Source organism: Bos javanicus, chromosome 27 (assembly GCF_032452875.1).
Source record: "Bos javanicus breed banteng chromosome 27, ARS-OSU_banteng_1.0, whole genome shotgun sequence".
Lineage (NCBI taxonomy): Eukaryota > Metazoa > Chordata > Mammalia > Artiodactyla > Bovidae > Bos > Bos javanicus.
In genome coordinates, this window is record NC_083894.1 from 34,002,355 (window position 1) to 34,022,532 (window position 20,178).

Below are 20,178 nucleotides of genomic sequence, written 5' to 3' on the forward strand. Positions count from 1 at the left end.
CTTTCAGGTCTCGACCTTTGTGCTGCTGGCCAGCTGAGATAAAGAGCGTGGGAAGTGAGGTCCCCTTCTCCTTGAGACACACGATAGTTAAAGGGCAAAGGTGAGGGCTCGCTCTCCCATCAGTGCGGACTCCGTTTGGCTGTCCACTTGCAGAGAGCATCTACGATACCCCCCTCCCCAACCCCACCCCCTTCCCCGGGCTGAGCAAGAGGCAGCTCCAGAGTCCCTTTCCTGGCACCCGATTGCAGGCCTGGGTCTGTGAACCTGCTGGGTGACCTGGCCCACATGGATCCCATGGATCTCTTGCACTTTTTTCAATAACTTCTTGGAGAAATTTATAGGTGAGAAATATGATGGTTCTCTGAGCAGAACATTCAAACGAGACAGCTTGTTTGAATCCTTGTGAGAGATTCCAGCATCACTGCTTTCCCAGTTGGATTTGCTTACTGATATTGGAGGGGCGGAGTCGGTCTGGCAGCTGTCTGCCCTGTTTAAACTAGTGATGGGAGTCATATACTATTTGTTAGGCACTCCACACCTATGCAACCACACACACACACCACACACACATTTACCCAGTGGTTCGTCTTTACCAGACCTCCTGTTAAGCACTTTTCACACATTATTTCGTTTAATCCACACGGCAGCCTTTGAAGTCGGTACAGCAGTTCTCTCCATTTTGCACACGAGGAAACAGACCCCGGAAAGTTAAGTCGCGGCTGTCTGGCTCTGAGACCCATGGTCTTTCCCTTTACCCTAGCACGTCGGTGAAGTCAGCACGCCCTCTTCTTGCAAGAGTTTCATCAGATGCACTCTTAACTGACTGATCGCTGTCGTCTGCATATCCTCTGGGCCACACCCAGCCCCTCCTTCTTCCCTGCTTCCAGGGATGGAGCCCAGGGCATTTAGACTAGCAGGCTTAGGCTGTTAATACTCTCCCAGCACCTTGCAAAAGGCTAGTACCTAGGAGAAATAAGGATGCTTTCTTTGCTGCTACCATTAGGAAGCCCTACAGCGAAACTGAACTGTTGAATCTTCTAACTGGGGGACTGTCACATTCTGAAAGTGGAAGATCTCAGTTTCTATAGGCTATTTATAGCCCCCCCCCCCCACCCCGTGGCTGCTTCCAGTGCCGTGAATTCCCTGGGGTTAGGAACCTTGAGTCAAAGGCAGACCTTTGCTTCCTGCCAGCTCCATCCAGCAACCACTTTTTCTCTGAACAGAGATGAGGCTGTTGTTCAGAGAGATCATGAGTATGTAAAATATTTTGTCATTTTCAGTATCAGTATTCAGTCATTTCTGCGTTTCCCCCAGAACTTTTCCCCCACTGAAAACTTTCCTCAAGTGTTTCTTGCCTCCATTCAGGGTTCTCGGGTCCATTGGGGACTGGGCACCTTTTCCTCCCCTCCCCATTCCTGTGGATGTCTGCATTCCTCAGCCTGTTCTTCCGCTGGGAACGTGTTCTCAGGACATTCCCTTCTCTTGCACATTATTCTCCAGCCTCAGACTATTTGGAATGTGCTCTTATGACAGTTTCAGAATGCAGTGATATTATAGCCATAGGAAATAGATGTTCCCACACTTTCAAAGTTGGAATCTTTGGCCCAGTCTCAGGGCTGGGTTGCCAAATAGATGTTGCTTATGTTGTTATTATTGCTGTTATTGTGTTTTTACTGGGGCCCTGAGTGTTGCTGGGCCCTCCACAATGCACCCTGATGCAGGCTGGAGAATTGAAACACAGGCGACCTCTCTGATTGCCTGGCCCAGCGTTTTCGAACTCCACACCCCAGTTCCTGTCTGCTCATTACAGCCCTTGCTGAGACCTCTGATGTCATTTCCTGATTCACTTTCTCCTGTAGAAGTTTAGCAATTTCCTGCGGTGTCCCTCTCGCTCACCACTGATGCTGCTGTCCCCAGCTTCCACCCTGGAGGGTGACAAGACAGCACATATTCACTGCATGCCCTACCCCTCCATGTCAAGAAACACCTTCATGACTTTTTTTCTGAAGGAGAATCCTTGGAATTCTCTGTCCTGCTAACACCAAGTCACGTGAAAGAAAAAATCTCCAAATGTACAGATGGATGAATGTATTTTTTTTCTTTCAGTTCTGAACTGCAGGAGATTATAGTGGATTATTTCATCCTGGGACCAGTACCGTTTAAGGCTTTATCTCTGTTATCACTTCTGTCTTTTGTATTTATCTCAGAAGTATCAGACCAATCAGGCAGATGAGTTTCCCTTATTTCCCTCTTTTTTTTTTTTTCCTGTATCTTCAAACCCAAATTTGTGATCTTAAAAATAAGACATCCAGTACAGTAAGCCAGAGCTTTCATGACTTAATAGCTCTTTAGCTTTTCTTTAAAAAACTCTGTTTATCCATCTTTTCATTCATTTGTCTAGACATTTAATTTAAACACGTCATTCCCATCTCCCAGATTTCAAGAAGGAAAATTCCACTGGAGGGGGTCTTTGTTGGGGGTCCCTGCTTCCCTTCCCCAGAGCACTTGGCGGGCTGTATCGAAGAGGGTGTAGCAGCCAGCAGGAGCAAGGCACTGACTTGGCTGTGAATCTTCAGCTGACCCCCCAGCACAGGGGCTCCTTTTATGAAGACCAGAGAGCAAAGAACCAAACCCACAAGGGAAAGAAAGAGCCTCTCTTAGAGGAGGTTGCAATAGGAAGTAAGAAACCCAACTAGGCTGGAGGGCGCCAAAGCCCTCTGGGTAGGTACCAACCTTTTAAGCAGTTGTGATGGGTAGAATAGGGCTTCATTAGATTTAAGACTCTGAAACACCAAGAAGTCCCAAGAGAGCTATAATTTAAGCACGGTTTTGCTTCTTTATGGACTCTGGAGAATTGGGAAATTTTTTCTCAGCTTCAAAACTTCTATGCTGGGGATGGGGGTATGTGTGGAGTTAAATAGCTTTCCTCCCTGCTAAATAAAGTAACATGCATTTCCTGTAGAAAAATTTGGAAAATATGAAAAACACACAAATGTAGATAAAATTTGCCCATGACCTGTGGATAATAGCTGCTAATATTTTAGTGTCTGGATGTCAGTCTTTTTCTATCCAAACACAGAAATATAAAAACAATATTTAGAGGCCTTGGGTTCATATTCTAAATTGTGATATTGTATCTTAAAACTTATGGTGGGTTTTTCCCTTATTTATTTAAAATTATGTGAAAACATAGTTTTTTAAAGATTGTGCAGCATTTCCTTATGTGAATATCCTGTCACTTCTTATTCCTTAATCATTGGAACATTCAGGGTATTTCCAACTTTTTGTCATTATAAATTCAGTTGCAGTTGCTATCTTTTTATTTTAATCTGTATTTGCATCTTTGTTTATTTACTTGGATGGAATGCTGGAAGTAGAATTATTGGGTCAGAGGGTATAAACTGAACGTTTTTAGCTCTCTTGTTTCATATTGCCAAGTTTCTTTCCAGAAAGGTTGCCACTCCTGTCCTGGGTATGTAAAAATTCTAGGCAGTGTCTTCAAGTAGATGTCATATGTTTCCGGCTTCAGCCTTCTTACTTTTCTTCCCCACTCTGGTGCATCAGTCTTCTGCTGGGACATGTTTTACTCTCTTGGGGTCTTGGTCCCAGTGATCTATTATATATTTTTTTTAATTAAAAAATATTTATGTATTTGGCCATGCCAGGCCTTAGTTACAGCACCCATCCTCTGGTTTCCTGATTAGGGATCGAACCCAGCACTCCTGCATTGGGAGTGAGGAGTCTGGACCACCAGGGAAGTCCCAGTTATCTGTTATATATTAATGAGCCTGATAAAGATGTCAGTTGCCTCAGTTCCTAGGGGACGATTTTATTGGCTTGACTCTCCTCCTGTGAAGGAGCCCAGTGCCCTGGAAGGAGCAGTGGAGCGATGTTTGGGACAGGGGTGTTGCCCGATTCGCTCATCTCACTGGAAGGTGGGCAGCCGTTAACTGCTTCTCCTGACCTTTATCTCATCAGTGGGCAAGTGTTGGCCAGGAATCTCGGGTTAGGCCAGGTTGGCATTTAACTCATTTTCTGCTGCTGATCAGTAGGCAAACTCCATGCAAAGTCCCTTTCTTTCTAAAGTTTCACTTTTATCATGAATTAAATATTTAACATATTTTCACCTGCAGCACATACTTGGGAACTTACAAGACATCTAGATCATGTAAAACTTGCCTCTTTTACTTTTCATTATGAACCACTATTTTCTTACTTGGATTATGTGAAGCCATGTTTTGGTTTTGTTTGACGTGTGTGTGTGTGTGTGTGTGTCTGTGTGAAAGGGAGAGAGAGGAAGAGAAATTGATTGTGTGCACACATAATTTTGATTTGCATTAAACAAAGTCTAGGAAAGAAGATGAAGCAGGAAGCAAACATGAGAAAATGTTCTGCCTCCCTGGGTGTCATGATATATTTAAACTAGCCACAGTTGAAAATAAGAACATTCAGTGTATGTAGGATTATAGCAATGTAACAATATGTTGCTGGCTGCAGTGTAAACAGATGAAATAATTTTAGAAATCAATTTTGTAATGGGTGTCAAGAGTTATAAAAGATCATAACCTATGATCTAGTCTTATTATGACTTGGAATTTATGTGGTATCTGAGTGCAAAAGAAGCACAATGTATAAAAACATGAATTTTAGCATTAGAAAAATTGGATATCATCTAACTGTCTAATCATGGAGACATGGTTTAAGTAAATTATAGTAAGTCCAGTCCAGTGATGTTATGCAACCATTAAAAACACTGATTATAAAGACTGGGTAGGAACATGGAACATGTTTATGATATAATTGAAAGTTTTAAGAAGGTTGATTATGTGGATAGGGGCATAAAAAAGCATGCATAAGTGTAAACGATTGGCTGGAGTGATTTTTTTTTAATGCCAGCATTGTTATATTGTGAGTTTTGCACTACAAACGGAGAACGCTAGGGAGGTTGGCGTGCTTTGGAAAGAGAGGGCACTGAATGGGGTGTTCCGAGGTCCCTTCCTGCACACAGTTTGTCCTCCGTGTGTTGAGCTCCCTGCTAGGTGGTCTTGGTATTGAAGGTGGAGGGGCTGGCCTGAGTGAATGCTGCCTGGTGGTCTGACCCAACACCGAGAACACTTGCCATGTTGTCCCAAGAGATGGGACCAGTCATTGTCTGGGTGAGGGTCCCAGGATACGGTGTGTATGTGGGGGTGCAACCTCTGGGACGTATCTCCCAGTGTCGCCGTTTACTCATGATTTTTACTTTGGGGAACTTGGTTAAAATGAAAAGTTTACAGGACAGACTAGACTGTTACACCTGTGGAGTATCATGAGAGCTGGAGAGGATGTTTTGAAGGGGAGAGAGTATGTGCATTTTCATCAAGGCGTCCTGCCCCCTTATGGACCTCGGGCTCTTTCTTCCCTCCAGGCCAGATGGTTGGGGCTGGGCCAGGGGCGTGGGGGGCTGGGGGCAGAGTGAATTGTCTTTGAGGGGCCTCTGTGGGAAAAAGGGGAGCAGCCCCTGGAGACTTGGTTGATGATGGAGGCAGGCTGAAGAGGTAGGGAGAGGGGCTTTGGAGCCAGGGGCAGCCGGCGCCCTGTACCAAATCTTAGCAGCGGCTGGGATGAGGATGTGCTGCCAGAGGACCGGGCTCAGGACCTCAGGTCTGCATGTCACTTCTGCGTGGGTTGATCCAACCACATTTCTGTGATGCTTTGTTCTCCTGCCGCTCATTCTGCGTCCCCACCACCCCCACCTCCCACAGGATGATGAGCTCTGTGACTCAGCTGCTTCTCAGGACATCTGAGCAGCTTTTTTTCGCTCCCCTCGGCCGCCTCCCCAGGCTAGAACCACACTCAGGAGATACGTAACCAAAATTCTTCTTTTTCTTATCTTGCCTTTTGATCCCTGTAAGTCTTCTCCCTCCCTTGAAAAAAATGATAGTTAGTCAATCGGTGATGCTGGACTCTGTGACCCCTTGGACTGTAGCCTGCCAGGCTCCTCTATCCATGGGGATTCTCCAGGCAAGAATACTGGAATGGGTTGCCATGCCCTTCTCCAGGGGATCTTCCCAACCTAAGGATCAAACCTGGGTCTTCTGCATTGCATGCAGATTCTTTACCAACTGAGCCACTGGGAAAGCCCACCCTTGGATCCATGCAAATGGGCAGCCCCCTGTTCACAAATGTTGATGGTGGAAAGAGTTTCTTCTTTGGCCTCTGACTTGGGTAAAAGACATTGATTAATCCTGTTGGCTAAAGAGGGGATATTGGAAAGGAAGCGTGAAGACAGATGCCAGTATTACCAGCTTATTGGCTGCACCCAGAAATGGTCGACTGTGTTATCTGCTGCAGTTTATACCCTTCCTCTTAGAGATGTCCCAGGAATGGTGACAGCCCCGAAGCCCCCGGAATGTCTGTCGCTGTGGCCGGGCTGGCATCATGGAATTTGCTGAGCTTTCCTGGGGGATGGGTGTACACTCACTGCAGGGCTGACCCAGCCTTTCTGCCCGGGACTCCTGAGTTCCCCTGATTCCCTGGGGGAAGCTGCATCCTTTCTCAGGGATCCATCCACTTCCTCTCCAACCAGCCTCTGACCTCTCTCTCCCCATTTGACCTGGCGTCTGCGAGACTTGAAGTCCCTCTTGTGGCGTTCGTTCCTAACCCTTGGCTTAAAAAGCCCATCTCATCTCCCTTTCCTGAACCCACTGCCGGGCCAGTGTGAGACTAGGGCTGGGATGGAGGCTTAGTTTGGGAAGCTGCCCACAGGGACCTCAGACCACGTGATGCAGTGTGTGCGGGGAAGGGGGTATCTCCCCCACCCCCACTCTTGGGGTCCCTCTGCCACTGTGCTGCTATTTCCTTCTCTGTCATCTTCTAAAACTTCTTCTTTCCACTTTTTCTCCTTTTCTCATCTCTTCTTTTACTCTCTCTTTCTAGCTGTGCTGTTTCATCTTTGTCCTGTTTCCCTGCCCACTATATTTTTTGTACCCCATCATTACTTACCGAGTTACCACCAGATCTCTGACGTGTCTGCCTCCTGCCTGAATTGTCTGCCCCACATCCCAGTTTCTGCCTGACTTTACCTAGGATCTGGGATTCGCTCTTCCCTGGCATCTTGGTGTGTGAGCAGAGTATTTTTTTCCCTTGGGACAGCCTCTCAGCTCCGCAAGGCCCCTTAGAGAGTCCATCACGGCATCATCAACATCCTTAGAATCCGCCTCACCTTTTGGGAATGCGTGTCTCTGCCTGTGGGACTTCCCTCCTGGTCCGGAGGCCTGCGGGTGTGGCATCTCGGCTCACAGGCTGACCCAGGGTCTGCAGGGCATGGCCTGAAGCCAGCCATCTCTCCTCTGAGCTTAGTCATAGGCTCGGGGCCATGGCGGGGCTTGGGTCAGGGTGAATTTTGCTTTGTTGGAGCCAATGCCATTCTCTCAATTCATCCCACCCTCCCCTTCCCCCACTGTGTCCACAGGTCTGTTCCCTGTGTCTATTCAAGAGGGACCAGGGGTGAGTGGCGTCTGTCCCCGAGGGTCTGACAGTCGCGTGGGGTTTTCTAACCCCCGGGCGTTGCATCCCACTTGTGCAGTAGGCTGAGCTCTCAGCTGGGACGTGCCTGCCTGTTGGAGGGTGCTTATCCTCGTGGGGAAGAGAACAGGGCTTTTACTTCGGCTAATCAGACAGGAGGAAGCCAGGATTGGGGAGGCCCAGGGCGCGGCTCGTCTCAAATGGCTGGACCCTGTTCTGCAATCAGGGGAGGTGTTTGCAGATGGATGTTCTTCTGCTCCCTCACTCTTCCAATGGCAAATGGCTTCTGGGGAATAGTGAAGTGAAGGAAGTGAGGCTGGGGCTGAGGCCTCTGGGGGCTGCTCTCTGCACCTGAATTCCCAGCAGAGTTTATCCAAGTATTTGTACTGGAGCTTAAGTCCTTTCTGGACTTCCCTGGTGGCTCTGCGGTAAAGAATCCCATCTGTATTGCAGGAGATGCTGGAGACATGGGTTTGATACCTGGGTTGGGAAGATCCCCTGGAGAAGGGCATGGCAACCCACTCCAGTTTTCTTGCTTGGAGAATCCCGTGGACAGAGGAGCCTGGCGGGCTACAGTCCACAGGGTTGGAAAGAGTTGGACACAACTGAAATGACTGAGCACTAAGTCCTTTCTGTGATATTTTCTTTACATATAAAATTGGGTTGTGACCTACTTTACAAGGCTTTTCTGAAAAGTGATAATAATGCCTAGTGTTTATCAGTGCTTCATGTCTGCTGAGCATTTCAATTCAGTTCAGTCGCTCAGTTGTGTCCGACTCTTTGCAGCCCCATGGACGCAGCATGCCAGGCTTCCCTGTCCATCACCAACTCCTGGAGCTTGCTCAAACTTATGTTCATCAAGTTGGTGATGCCATCCAACCATCTTGTCCTCTGTCATGCCCTTCTCCTCCTGCCTTCAATCCTTCCCAGCATCAGGGTCTTTTCAAATGAGTCAGTTCTTTGCACCAGGTGGCCGAACTATTGGAGCTTCAACATCAGTCCTTTCAATGAACACCCAGTACTGATCTCCTTTAGGATGGACTGGTTGGATCTCCTTGCAGTCCAAGGGACTCTCAAGAGTCTTCTCCAACATCACAGTTCAAAAGCATCAGTTCTTCAGCGCTCAGCTTTCTTCACAGTCCAACTCTCACATCCATACACGATCACTGGAAAAACCATAGCCTTGACTAGATGGACCTTTGTTGGCAAAGTAATGTCTCTGCTTTTCAATATGCTACCTAGGTTGGTCACTCCTTTTCTTCCAAGGAGTGAGTGTCTTTTAATTTTATGGCTGCAATCACCATCTGCAGTGATTTTGGAGCCCCCCCAAATAAAGTCTGACACTGTTTCCACTGTTTCCCCATCTATTTCCCATGAAGCAATGGGACCAGATGCCATGATCTTCGTTTTCTGAATGTTGAGCTTTAAGCCAACTTTTACACTCTCCTCTTTCACTTTCATCAAGAGGCTTTTTAGTTCCTCTTCACTTTCTGCCATAAGGGCATTATTATCCCCATTTTACAGAGGCAGAAACTGAGGCCTGGAAAGGTTAGACAGTTTGTGGCCACACAGTCAGTTAGGGGCCAGAACTGGGAATAGAACTCAAGCCCCTGCCCCAGGGTCTGGGCCTACACTCTTTGTGAGTGTGAAGATGCTTCGCACTCTGCCTGGCACATAGTGGAGCCTCAGCGCAGTTAGTTGAATACACGTTAATGGATTTTGATGACCATTTGTGGAACGGAGTTGGTGGATGTTTCCAGAGTCTGGTTGGGTGGGATGTTGGGGGCCCTGGGGAAGGAAGGATGCCCGTGGGAGAGGGTGCAGGCCTCCCTGCCGGCAGAGGTGAGTCAGCCAGAGCCAGGCACCCGCTTCGCCCTCTTTCTCACAGCCTCTCCTTTCCGCCCTCCTTCCACGCAGGGTGATGTGAGCAGAGCCCAGGAATGCCTTATGTGGATCGGCAGAACCGAATCTGTGGGTTTCTGGACATCGAGGAGAATGAGAACAGCGGCAAGTTTCTGCGGAGGTACTTTATTCTGGACACGCAGGCCAACTGCCTGCTCTGGTACATGGACAACCCCCAGGTGAGAGGTGGCGTGGGAGGGCACAGGGGCTGCCCGGTCATCACTGGGGGTCCTCTCTCTCCGGCAGCACAGCCTACCGGTCGGAAGGCAGGGGAAAAATCCCACAGCACACATACACACGTACAACACACACACACAACACATACACAACTTACACACATAACACACAAAATGTACACACAACATACACACATAACACAACACACATAACACACACAGTGCACACACAACACAACACACACAATATACACATGTAACACACAACACACGCAACAACACAACACACAAATATAACATACAACACACACATAACACATACCACACACATGTAACACACAACACACAACATACAAATACAACACACACAACACACACATACAACACAACACACACAACATACACGTATAACACAATACATACAACACACAAATACAACACACACATAGCACACATAACACACAATATACACATGTAACACAACACACGTAACACACAACACACACAACAACATACAAATACAACACACAACACATGTAACACACAACACACAAAAACAACACCCACACATACAGCACAACACACAACATACACATATAACACACAACACACACAACATACAAATACAACACACCACACACCACACAATACACACAACACACATGTAACGCACACAACACACACAATGTACACACACAACACACAACACACACAACACACACAACACATACAACATACACACGCAACACACACAACACACACACATACAACACACACATACATGGACAAGAAGCCACCCCAGATTGTAGAAAAGGAAGCTCGTCTCTCCTACCCCTTGGGGATCTGGTGTCTTTTCTCACCATCAGTAATTTTAAAAAATTTCAATGTATTTTATTATAACTCTCTATAGTTTAGTTTTTAATTATGGCTATCATTACAACTGGCTTGCAGATTTCCAGAAATGTAAAAATTGACTCCCGTGAGCCAGAATGAACTGACTCTGTCACAACTATGAAGTAGGTATTGTTATCATGTTTTACAGATGAGAAGATAGAGCTTCAGAGAGATTATTTGCTCTTTTTTAAAAATTAATTTCTATTAGAGTATAGCTGCTTTACAACGTTGTCTCAGTTTCTGTTGTACAGCAAAGTGAATCAGCCGTACATATACATGTGTCCCCTCTTTCTTGAATTTCCTTCCCATTTAGGTCACCACAGAGCATTGCGTTGTGGCCCAGTGGTTAAAATTCCGAGCTACCAATGCAGGGGGTGCAGGTTCAATCCCGGTTGGGGAACTGAGATCTAGCATGCCGTGCAGAACAGCCAAAAGATTAAAAAAATTTTTTTTTATTAAGTTACATTAAAATTTAAAAAAGAGAAAGGATGCAGGAATTTCACCCTTGCAGAAGTCCAGCAGAGGCTGGCAGGGCTGGATTCTGGCTCTGGGCAGCGCTTCCTCTTTCCTCTAGGCAGGGCTGCGTCTCGTGGCCACTCCTGCTCTTCCAGTCTGGGGCCCCGCCCCAGCAGAGAATGTGACCTGGTTCCCCGAACTGGACAAAGGTTGGACCTGTTTGGACCCAGGGTGGGAGATGACTTTGGGGGCCACCCAGTTTGCCACAGATGAGAAACGGAGGCTCACATTGCAACTGCCTTTGGCAAGCACGCAGCGGGACTGGGTGCCTGGCTTAGGGTTTCTGGGGGGGTCAGGCACCGAGACGGCGCCTGAGGCTCTTTAGTGCTGTGCCTGGAATCCCTCGAGTCATCACTAGTCTGGGAAAAAGTTGCCCTGTTCCTGACTGGGGATCTCAGGTCTTTTTTTTCTGGCCCCGTGAGTGCTCTTGGCTCTTTCCTTCCTGCTGCCCTGGATGGGATGGGGCCCCAGAGCCTGGCATGGCCCCTAGACCTGGCAAGGTCATGGGTCACGGCCGTGTTGGGGTTGGGGGCTGGAGTGTGGCTGAGATCTGGCTCTCGTTCAGAGATTTGGGAAGAGGAGAGGCTGATTGTTAGGAGAGGGCTTTGTGCCGTAAGATGTGAAAGTACAAAATATCCGGGGGCTCACCCACTAGAGACCTTTGGCATGTGTCCTGTGGATCCTATGGCTGAGAGAAAACGCTATAGATACGGACAACCTACTCAGGTCACTGCCACCAGCTGCCTTCTCCCGGAAAGTTATTGTTGCTCAATCACTCAGTCGTGTCTGACTCTTTTGCAGCCCCATGGACTGTAACCTGCTAGGCTCCTCTGTCCATGGGACTTCCCAGGCAAGAATGCTGGAGTGGGTTGCCATTTCCTCCTCCAGAGGATCTTCTTGACCCAGACGTCAAACCCATGTCTTCTGGCCTTGGCAGGCGGATTCTTAACCGCTGAGCCACCTGGGAAGCCCCTTTCAGGGAAAGACTTAACTTTAAATAGAAGCCCCGTGGTTCACCCACATCCCTGGTAGCCCTTCTGTGGGCGTCTTTGATTTAACATGCTGAGCGTGCAGAGCGAAACCCACACATAGTCTCTCCCATTCTGGGCGGACCGGGAATGCTGGCCTCCTAGGACGTGTTGGTCTTGGGTTTGCCTTCGGGCTCTGCTGCATCATTTTCCCGGCATTGCTCTGCACGGGTGCCCATGGCTGGGGCAACATGTCTGCTGGGAAAGGAAGTAGCATTTAAGTTGCTGCCTCCCCACCATGAGAGGGATTGCAGTCAAGTCTTGGATGCCAGTAGACTTGGCTTCTGATGGGCCAGGGCTGAGCCCTGGGCTGGGGTCTCTGGGTCTTATCCTTCCCCTTTTCTCTCTTTGTGTGCCTTCTCCTGCTCACCTGTCTTATTAGCTCAGGGGATTAGCTCTTGCTTCCTACTAGGACTGTTCTTAACCCAAATTCGTGTGCTTGGGTGCGATGGGAGGGAGGCTCAAGAGGGAGGGGCTATATGTATACTTATAGCTGATTCATGTTGTTGTATGGCGGAAACCAACACACCATTGTAAAGCAATTATCCTCCAATTAAAAACAAATGGGAAAAAAAAAAAAATTCAGGTGCTGGGGGAATCCTGCCCAGCTCTCTTCCCCTGAGAGTGGATGGATCACCCAGGACCACCGGGTCACCGTCTCAGATCTGGACTGTTGCCAGTGCTCAAGAGTTCCCTGGCTCTGTGCTGCCCTCTGATCGGCTGTCTGTGGTTCTAGAACCTGCAGTTCTCTGGGATGCTATGCCTCGGGCCTCCTTGCCAGGGTCTCTGGGGTCCACCTCTGAGGCTCTTCCCACCCTGCCCAGGGCAGCCTCCTGAGCCTCTCTGACCCCCTGCACTGTCAGGATGCTCTCTGTGCTACAGCCTTCTTCGAGTCTGGATTACAAATAGAACTTGTGGTCCCTGCTCCGGATTCTTTACATTTTCCCTGGAAGCAGAGGTTTCAGCTGGCTGGCAGATGCCTAAAAAAGGAGAGACTTGCTGTGACATAGCAATAGTTCAGAACACCGTACTTCAGTTGTTAGCTTTAGCCCTTAATTTGTGTTAATGGCCAGACAGCCATCTTCTCTAAAAGCTAAATCTTTTTGTAAGCTATAAAATGGTAGAGTGAGCATTTATTACTATGTGCCAGGCACTATTTATTCTAAAGACTTCTTTGGGTTTTTTTTTTTTTTTGAGTATATGCATGATTTTGGGCTTCCCTGGTGGCTCAGATGTAAAGAATCCATCTGTAATACAGGGGACCTAGGTTTGATCCCTGGGTCGAGAAGATGCTCTGGAGAAGGGAATGGCTATCCACTGCAGTATTCTTGCCTGGAGAATTCCATCGACAGAGGAGCCTGGCGGGCTACATGTAGACCATGGGGTCACAAAGGGTCAGACACAACTGAGCAACTGACATGTAAATACATGATTTTATTGCATAATAGTTTGTAGACACTTTGGATACAAGTACTCTAGGATCTTTTCCAACAGTAACAGAAAAATGTTTTTATTGTCTTTGCCTCACTCTCAGACTTATGCTTTTATTTTTTATTTAAATTTTATTGGCATATAATTAATTTATAATGTTGTGTTAGTTTCAGGTGTATAGCAAAGTGAGTCAGTTTTATGTATATACACGTGTATCCACTCTTTTTTAAGATTCTTCTTTCATACAGGGTCGTTGGGTTTTCTTTTCATTCTGACAGGTCTAGTTGGCAGGCATCACTGTCCTCATTCTAAAGGTGGGATGGGTGAGGCAGAGAGGGGAGGAAGTTTGCCTGTGGTTATGTCATAAAGTGGCTGAGCCGGGATCCTAATCCCGGCTATCTGACACCAGCTCCCCTGCTATTATGGCTGAGGCAGTCACCTTAGTGTTGCTTGGGAGGAAGGAGAGCTTGCAAATGTGAGTCTCTGATTGAGAAAAAGAAGCCAGGGCACTCTCAGGGCTGGGAGGTCCTAGAGGGCATGTGCTTGTCTGGCTTTTGATCCCCAGTGTCCAGTATTTGATAAATGTGAGCTCATTGAATGAATGAATGAATGAAAGAGGCTGTTAAAGAGATGCCTTTGTGAAATGGAGAGTGTCCAACATTGCTCTCCTGGGACTGTGACAAGAGCCTGTACCACGTGAAAGTTCTGCAGAGTGAGATGAAGCAGAGAGCAGGGGGTCAGAAAGAGAGGGGTGGAAGGTGATCCCCAAGAGCAAAGCTGGGTAAGGTTGGTCTTTCCCTATGGAGAGGGACACTGGGGACCGTGTGTCATCACTGAACGTCTTAAGTTTATAGGGAAAAGGAGACACCTGCTATAAGAGTTTCGGTATTTAACAAGCTGGTTTTTTTCTGAAGCCAAGTCTCTGATCTTAAACTCAAGCCTGCTTAAACCCCTTGGAAGTCTCTGTTTTTACTACCACTGCTACCAGTATCACCAGCTGCAGTTACATTCACTGAGTGGGTGTGGTATACCAGCCATTGTGCAAAATGCTTTGCATGTTATCTCGTTAAGGTCCTCTCAGTAATCCTGGGACGTGGGAAATCCAGCATTTCCTCTTCAAGGTGCAGAGATGGTCAGCAGCTTTGTTCAAGGTCGTGCAGGTGGTAAACACAGAGCCAGGTCTGTCTCACGCCAGTGTCTACCCTCTTCACCTTTTTAAACAATATTAATTTGGCTGCATGAGATCTTTCAGTCGCAGCATGCAGGCTCTGAGTTGTGGCGTGCAGGATCTAGTTCCCTGCCCAGGGATAGAACCCAGGCCCTCTGCGTTGGGAGCTCAGAGTTTTAACCACTGGACCACCAAGGACCATCACTGGTCCCTGTATTCTTCACCTTTGTCTGCCTCTTTCCTCCTGATACATGTGCTCAACCCTATGCTGATGTGGAGGAGATGACGTGGAGGGGAATTCAGAGAGGTCTTTGCCACCAGAAAACTTTAGATTTAGTTGGCAAGATGAAAACAGCATACATAAAACTACAGTGGTAAAAATGCCAGTCCGTCTTTACAACAAGGTAGCATGTCATCGGACTTCCCTGGTGACTCAGACAGTAAAGAATCTGCCTGCAATGAAGGAGACCTGGATTCCATTGCTGGTTAGGAAGATCCCCTGGAGAAGAGAATGGCAACCCACTCCAGTATTCTTGCCTGGAGAATTCCATGGACAGAGGAGCCTGGCGAGCTATATAGTCCATGGAGTCGCAGAGAGTCTGACACAACTGAGTTACTAACACGCACACACACACACACACACCATGTCATTAAAGTGAACAGCCCAGATGCCACTAGTTTGGGTGCAGGAGGAGGAGTTGCAGTTTTCCTCTGTGCTGCTGGTCCAGGGAAGATGGAGGGCCTGGAGGTGGAGTCTCAGATGGAACATTCCCAGGCCTGGGAGACGAGAGATCAAGGATCAGGTTCTGACTCTGGCCCTGAGGTGTTTTGTATGTTAGGTGAGTCATCATGGGCCCTTTGGGTGATCCTTAACCCGGCCTTTCGCCCTTCCATTTCCTAAGGGACTGAGACTAGAGTGGGATCTTTGAAATTCAGCATCATTATTTATCATATATTTGCTAAATATGTCCCATATGCCAGGCACCAGCCTAGATGCTGACGCTGCAACAGCACCTAAGACAGAGTCTGGGCCTTTTGTGCAGCTTGCACTGTAGGTGAGGAGACAGAGGATTAGATAAAATTGAGGCAGGGAGAAAACTTCTGGGCCCCCCTTCATGGAGGGGTGACTTAGATCCAGGTCTGCAAGGATGAGTGAGGTTAGAGTTGTAATCGCTACAGGTGATTCACATTTGTTGTGCATTTTGCTGGTTGAAGGGTTTGCACTTAACAGTAGCCTGGAGTGCTGCAGTCCATGGGGTCCCAAAGAGTCAGACACGACTTACTTAGCGACTGAACAGCAACAATCTCATTATAGAGCAGGGTTGGCACCCAGGAGGAAAGGCGAGCTTGCCTGCTTCAAGGGCGTTCAGGGTTCTGAGTTCCCCAGAAGACCAGGACTCACCAAAGCTAGGATTCATGGCAAGCTCTTTATTAAGAAGAGAGCTGGCAACAGGACAGGGAAGGGGAGGGAGCAGATGAGGGCCCGTGCTCCCGCAGAAGTTGGCAAACGATGGGCTTAGCCTTATGCTCTGGGGGACTTGAAGTTGTCCCAAGGAGGCTGGCTTCAGCACCCTCCAGAGTGGACTGTCAGGGTTCCGGCCCTCTGCAGGTGGACGGAATGAGTTCAGTAGCTGAGGATAGCCCTCAGATGCAAAACAGAGATAGGAGGCCATTGCCGCATCTGCTGGGGAGGATTGGTCGTGGGTGTGTGTTCGGCGGGTATGTGTGCCAGACCAGGTACAGCCTTGAGTGCCTGATAAAGAGTCTGGAATCTGTGTGCTGAAGTATGCAATCAAGTTGCTTTTAACTCCAGACAGAGGTGGCACCAAACAGGTAGAGGATGAAACCCATTAGCTCTAAAGGACCCTATAAATGGAAAGTTTCAATATTATTGATTATGGCCCCTGACTTGGTTCATGCATTTAAAAATCAATCTGCTGACAACATCCAGGACACAGATAATGCCTGAATAGGGACAGACATTGGCTGGATTTCCTGTCAAACATTACAGTGAAGTCATGGCAGGTTATTTTACTTTAATGTTGATCCCTATCATGACAGAAAAGGAGAAATTCCTTCGTTAGGCTGCTCTACTCTGTTACCGACTGATGTTTCAGTTGCATGGCAACACTTGCATTCCGCTCTTGTGATGCCCATTTGGATAAGTAATTGCGAGACTAAATTATATGGCCCTAAACAAAGGATAAATTGAAGCATGAAAAGAGTATTATTGCACGTAGACAGTTGTTCTTGTCAGATTTACTCCATAGATTGTGTTTTCTCTCTTTTGCCAAAAAATAGGCAGATGCTCTGAAGCCTGGTAGGCTGCAGTCCATGGGGTCGCACAGAGTCGGACACGACTGAAGCGACTTAGCAGCAGCAGCAGCTCTTATTTTCCAAAGGCCATGATGTGAATTGTGGATCACCATAGTATCCAAAAAGATGACCTCTCTCCTGGTAACTCTTGGACCCTGATAAAAGCCCTTTGCTTTTTTTTTTTTTTTTGAAGCTGAAAGCAATTCTTTCCTTTGAAAGGGACGGAGAGCTTTAGCTGTATTGACATAAAGTTGGATATTTGGCAGCATTTTAGTAGAAGGAATACCGAAGAGTGGTAGAAAATGATATTAACATATACTATGGAATGGACAATAATTTTGTCTTAAAGGCTAGGCAGAAATTGCCATGTTTAAAAACTTGTGCTTTCTGTATCAGTGTCCTCCTTGAGCAAAATTTTGCTGAAATCCAACAATATTCAAAAGATTTGGGGGGAGTATACTACTTTATTAACATTTAATTTCTTTACCGAGAGTTCAAGTATGTACTCACCTTATGTTCAGATTTTTGAAATGAAGGTGAAATGGAGCAACAGCTTTAAGGTTGCGGTGTGTTGAACGCTGCATAGCATACTCACCAAGGACGCGATCTAGGGGAGTGCTGTGACTATGCATTTAGGAGCCCAAGTACAGGGAACAGCCCTGGAATCTGAGGAAAAATGCACCATTCAAGACTGAACAGAGGCCCTTCGTTGCTAACAGAATCTCCCCATGACTTCAGACTTGACACAAACCGAGGGAGTCTGTCAGGGTACAAACCCCACTGGATTCAGGACGAGCAGTAACAGGACAGATTGGTTCATGCCAGTTCAGATTGAGGGGGCCAGTCTGAAGCAGGCAGGGGTGGCCGGAGGCTGGGAAACGTTGCAGTTCAAGTCCAGGAACGGTAGATGGGAACAGCTGTTCTTCTGAGCATTGCTGATTTCAAACAAGTTCCGAACAACGTTTAAAAGATTTTGGGGAAATTCGCTGGCTGTCCGGTGGTTAGGACTCAGTGCTTTCACTGCTGTGGGCCCGGGTTTGATCCCTGGTAGGGGAACTAGGGTCCCTCCAGGGATTTTATGTGGCTTGGCCAAAGACTTTTGCATGATATGCTGAACCTATGAAAATGCCAAGAACCAGGAAAATAACTTGCTTTTAAAAATGGCCAGTACACACACATGGTATATAATTCAAAATCTGGGGGAACTGATTTAGTGACCAGTCTTTCCCTCCCACTCCTGGATCCCAGTCATGTGTCCCCCTAACCAGAGGCGGCCAGTGTTTCCACGTTCTTGTGTGTCTGTCCAGAAATATTCTCAGCATATAGCTTTCTTGGTGTAACTTTCACACTGCATAGCATACTCACCAAGGACGCAATCTAGGGGAGTGCTGTAACTATGCACTTAGGAGCCCATGTACAGGGAACAGAGTGTTTTTTTAGGGGACAGAGTGTTTGTAATGCATGGATTTTATGTAATTGGTATATTAACTATCCATGTAAACACATGATTTCAAGGGTTAAGTGGAATTTCTGGCATGCTTTTGTCCATTCTGGGTTAGAGTAAGAATGCAGAATTCCTTTGGGAAAAAAAAATTCCCCAAAGAAGATTTCAAGCAACAGATCTCACTTTTTTTTTTCCCACCAAAATGCAAATTCTGCTTAGGGTAAATTATTAAGAAATTGATGTTTTAAGAATTAAAATAGTGTAGGGACTTTTTGAGACTTAGCATAGAATACTGTAAGTGCTCTATGTGCTTTCTTTGGTAATGTTAGTCATTTAGAAAGCTTCTTGTTTTTATAACAAGATGTGCTTTGTTTAAATTAAAAAGAAGTAAAAACTAAGAAACACTTTGGGACAATTGTGTTAGTCGTTTGCATTGAATTCAGTTCAGTCACTCAGGTGTGTCCGACTCTTTGCAACCCCATGGACTGCAGCACGCCAGGCTTCCCTGTGCATCACCAACTCCCGAAGCTTGCTAAAACTCATGCCCATCCAGTCAGTGATGCCATCCAACCATCTCATCCTCTGTCGTCCCCTTCTCCTCCCACCCTCAATCTTTCCCAGCATCAGGGTCTTTTCAAATGAGTCAGCTCTTTGCATCAGGTGGCCAAAGTATTGGAGTTTCAGCTTCAGCATCAGTCCTTCCAATGAATATTCAGGACTGATTTCCTTTAGGGTGGACTGATTGGATCTCCTTGCTGTCCAAGGGACTCTCAAGAGTCTCCTCCAACACCACAGTTGAAAATCATCAATTCTTCGGTGCTCAGCTTTCTTTATAGTTCAACTCTCATGTCCATACATGACTACTGGAAAAACCATAGCCTTGACTAGATGGACCTTTGTTGGCAAAGTAATATCTCTGTTTTTTAATATACTGTCTAGGTTGGTCATAGCTTTTCTTCCAAGGAGCAAGCGTCTTTTAATTTCATGGCTGCAGCCACCATCTGCAGTGATTTTGGAGCCCCCAAAATAAAGTCTGTCACCGTTTCCATGGTTTCCCCATCTATTTGCCATGAAGTAATGGGACCGGATGCCATGATCTTAGTTTTCTGAGTGTTGAGTTTTAAGCCAACTTTTTTACTCTCTTCTTTCACCTTCATCAAGAGGCTCTTTAGTTCCTTTTCGCTTTCTGCCATAAGGGTGGTGTTATCTATGTATCTGAGGTTATTAATGTTTCTCCCTGCAATCTTGATTCCAACTTGTGCTTTGTCCAGCCCAGCATTTTGCATGATATACTCTGCCTATAAGTTAAATAAGCAGGGTGACAATATACAGCCGATATACTCCTTTCCCTATTTAGAACCAGTCTGTTGTTCCATGTCCAGTTCTAACTGTTGCTTCTTGACCTGCATACAGATTTCTCAGGAAGCAGGTCAGGTGGTCTGGTATTCCCATCTCTTTAAGAATTTTCCACAGTTTGTTGTGATCCACACAGTCAAAGGCTTTGGCGTGGCCAATAAAGCAGAAGTAGATGTTTTCCTGGAATTCTCTTGCTTTTTCGATGATCCAGCAGATGTTGGAAATTTGATCTCTGGTTCCAAAGAATGTTCAAACTACTGCACAGTTGCGCTCATCTCACATGCTAGCAAAGTAGTTTGTATTACTGGTTATTAAAATCCAAGCAACTGAAGAGACAAGCCAAGAAGCTTAATAGAGGTTTTACTAATGTAGAACCGTGGTGATGATTATTCTTAGTTTTCTTAAAATTTGTTTTTGGTTATATTGTTGTCAGGCTTTGCT

The 20,178-nt window shown here is 46.7% G+C and overlaps 1 protein-coding gene across 4 annotated transcripts in view; it reads left to right on the plus strand.

Annotated features, from left to right (window-relative positions):
• PLEKHA2 (pleckstrin homology domain containing A2) overlaps nt 1-20,178 on the plus strand; it is an 81,499-nt gene that overhangs the window by 21,714 nt on the left and 39,607 nt on the right. For all 4 annotated transcript variants that reach the window (XM_061404548.1, XM_061404547.1, XM_061404545.1 and 1 more), the window contains one exon: nt 9,424-9,587. In XM_061404548.1, the coding sequence (XP_061260532.1) occupies nt 9,447-9,587 (141 nt within the window). In that variant the 5' untranslated portion in view covers nt 9,424-9,446. The remainder of the gene's footprint in view (nt 1-9,423; nt 9,588-20,178) is intronic.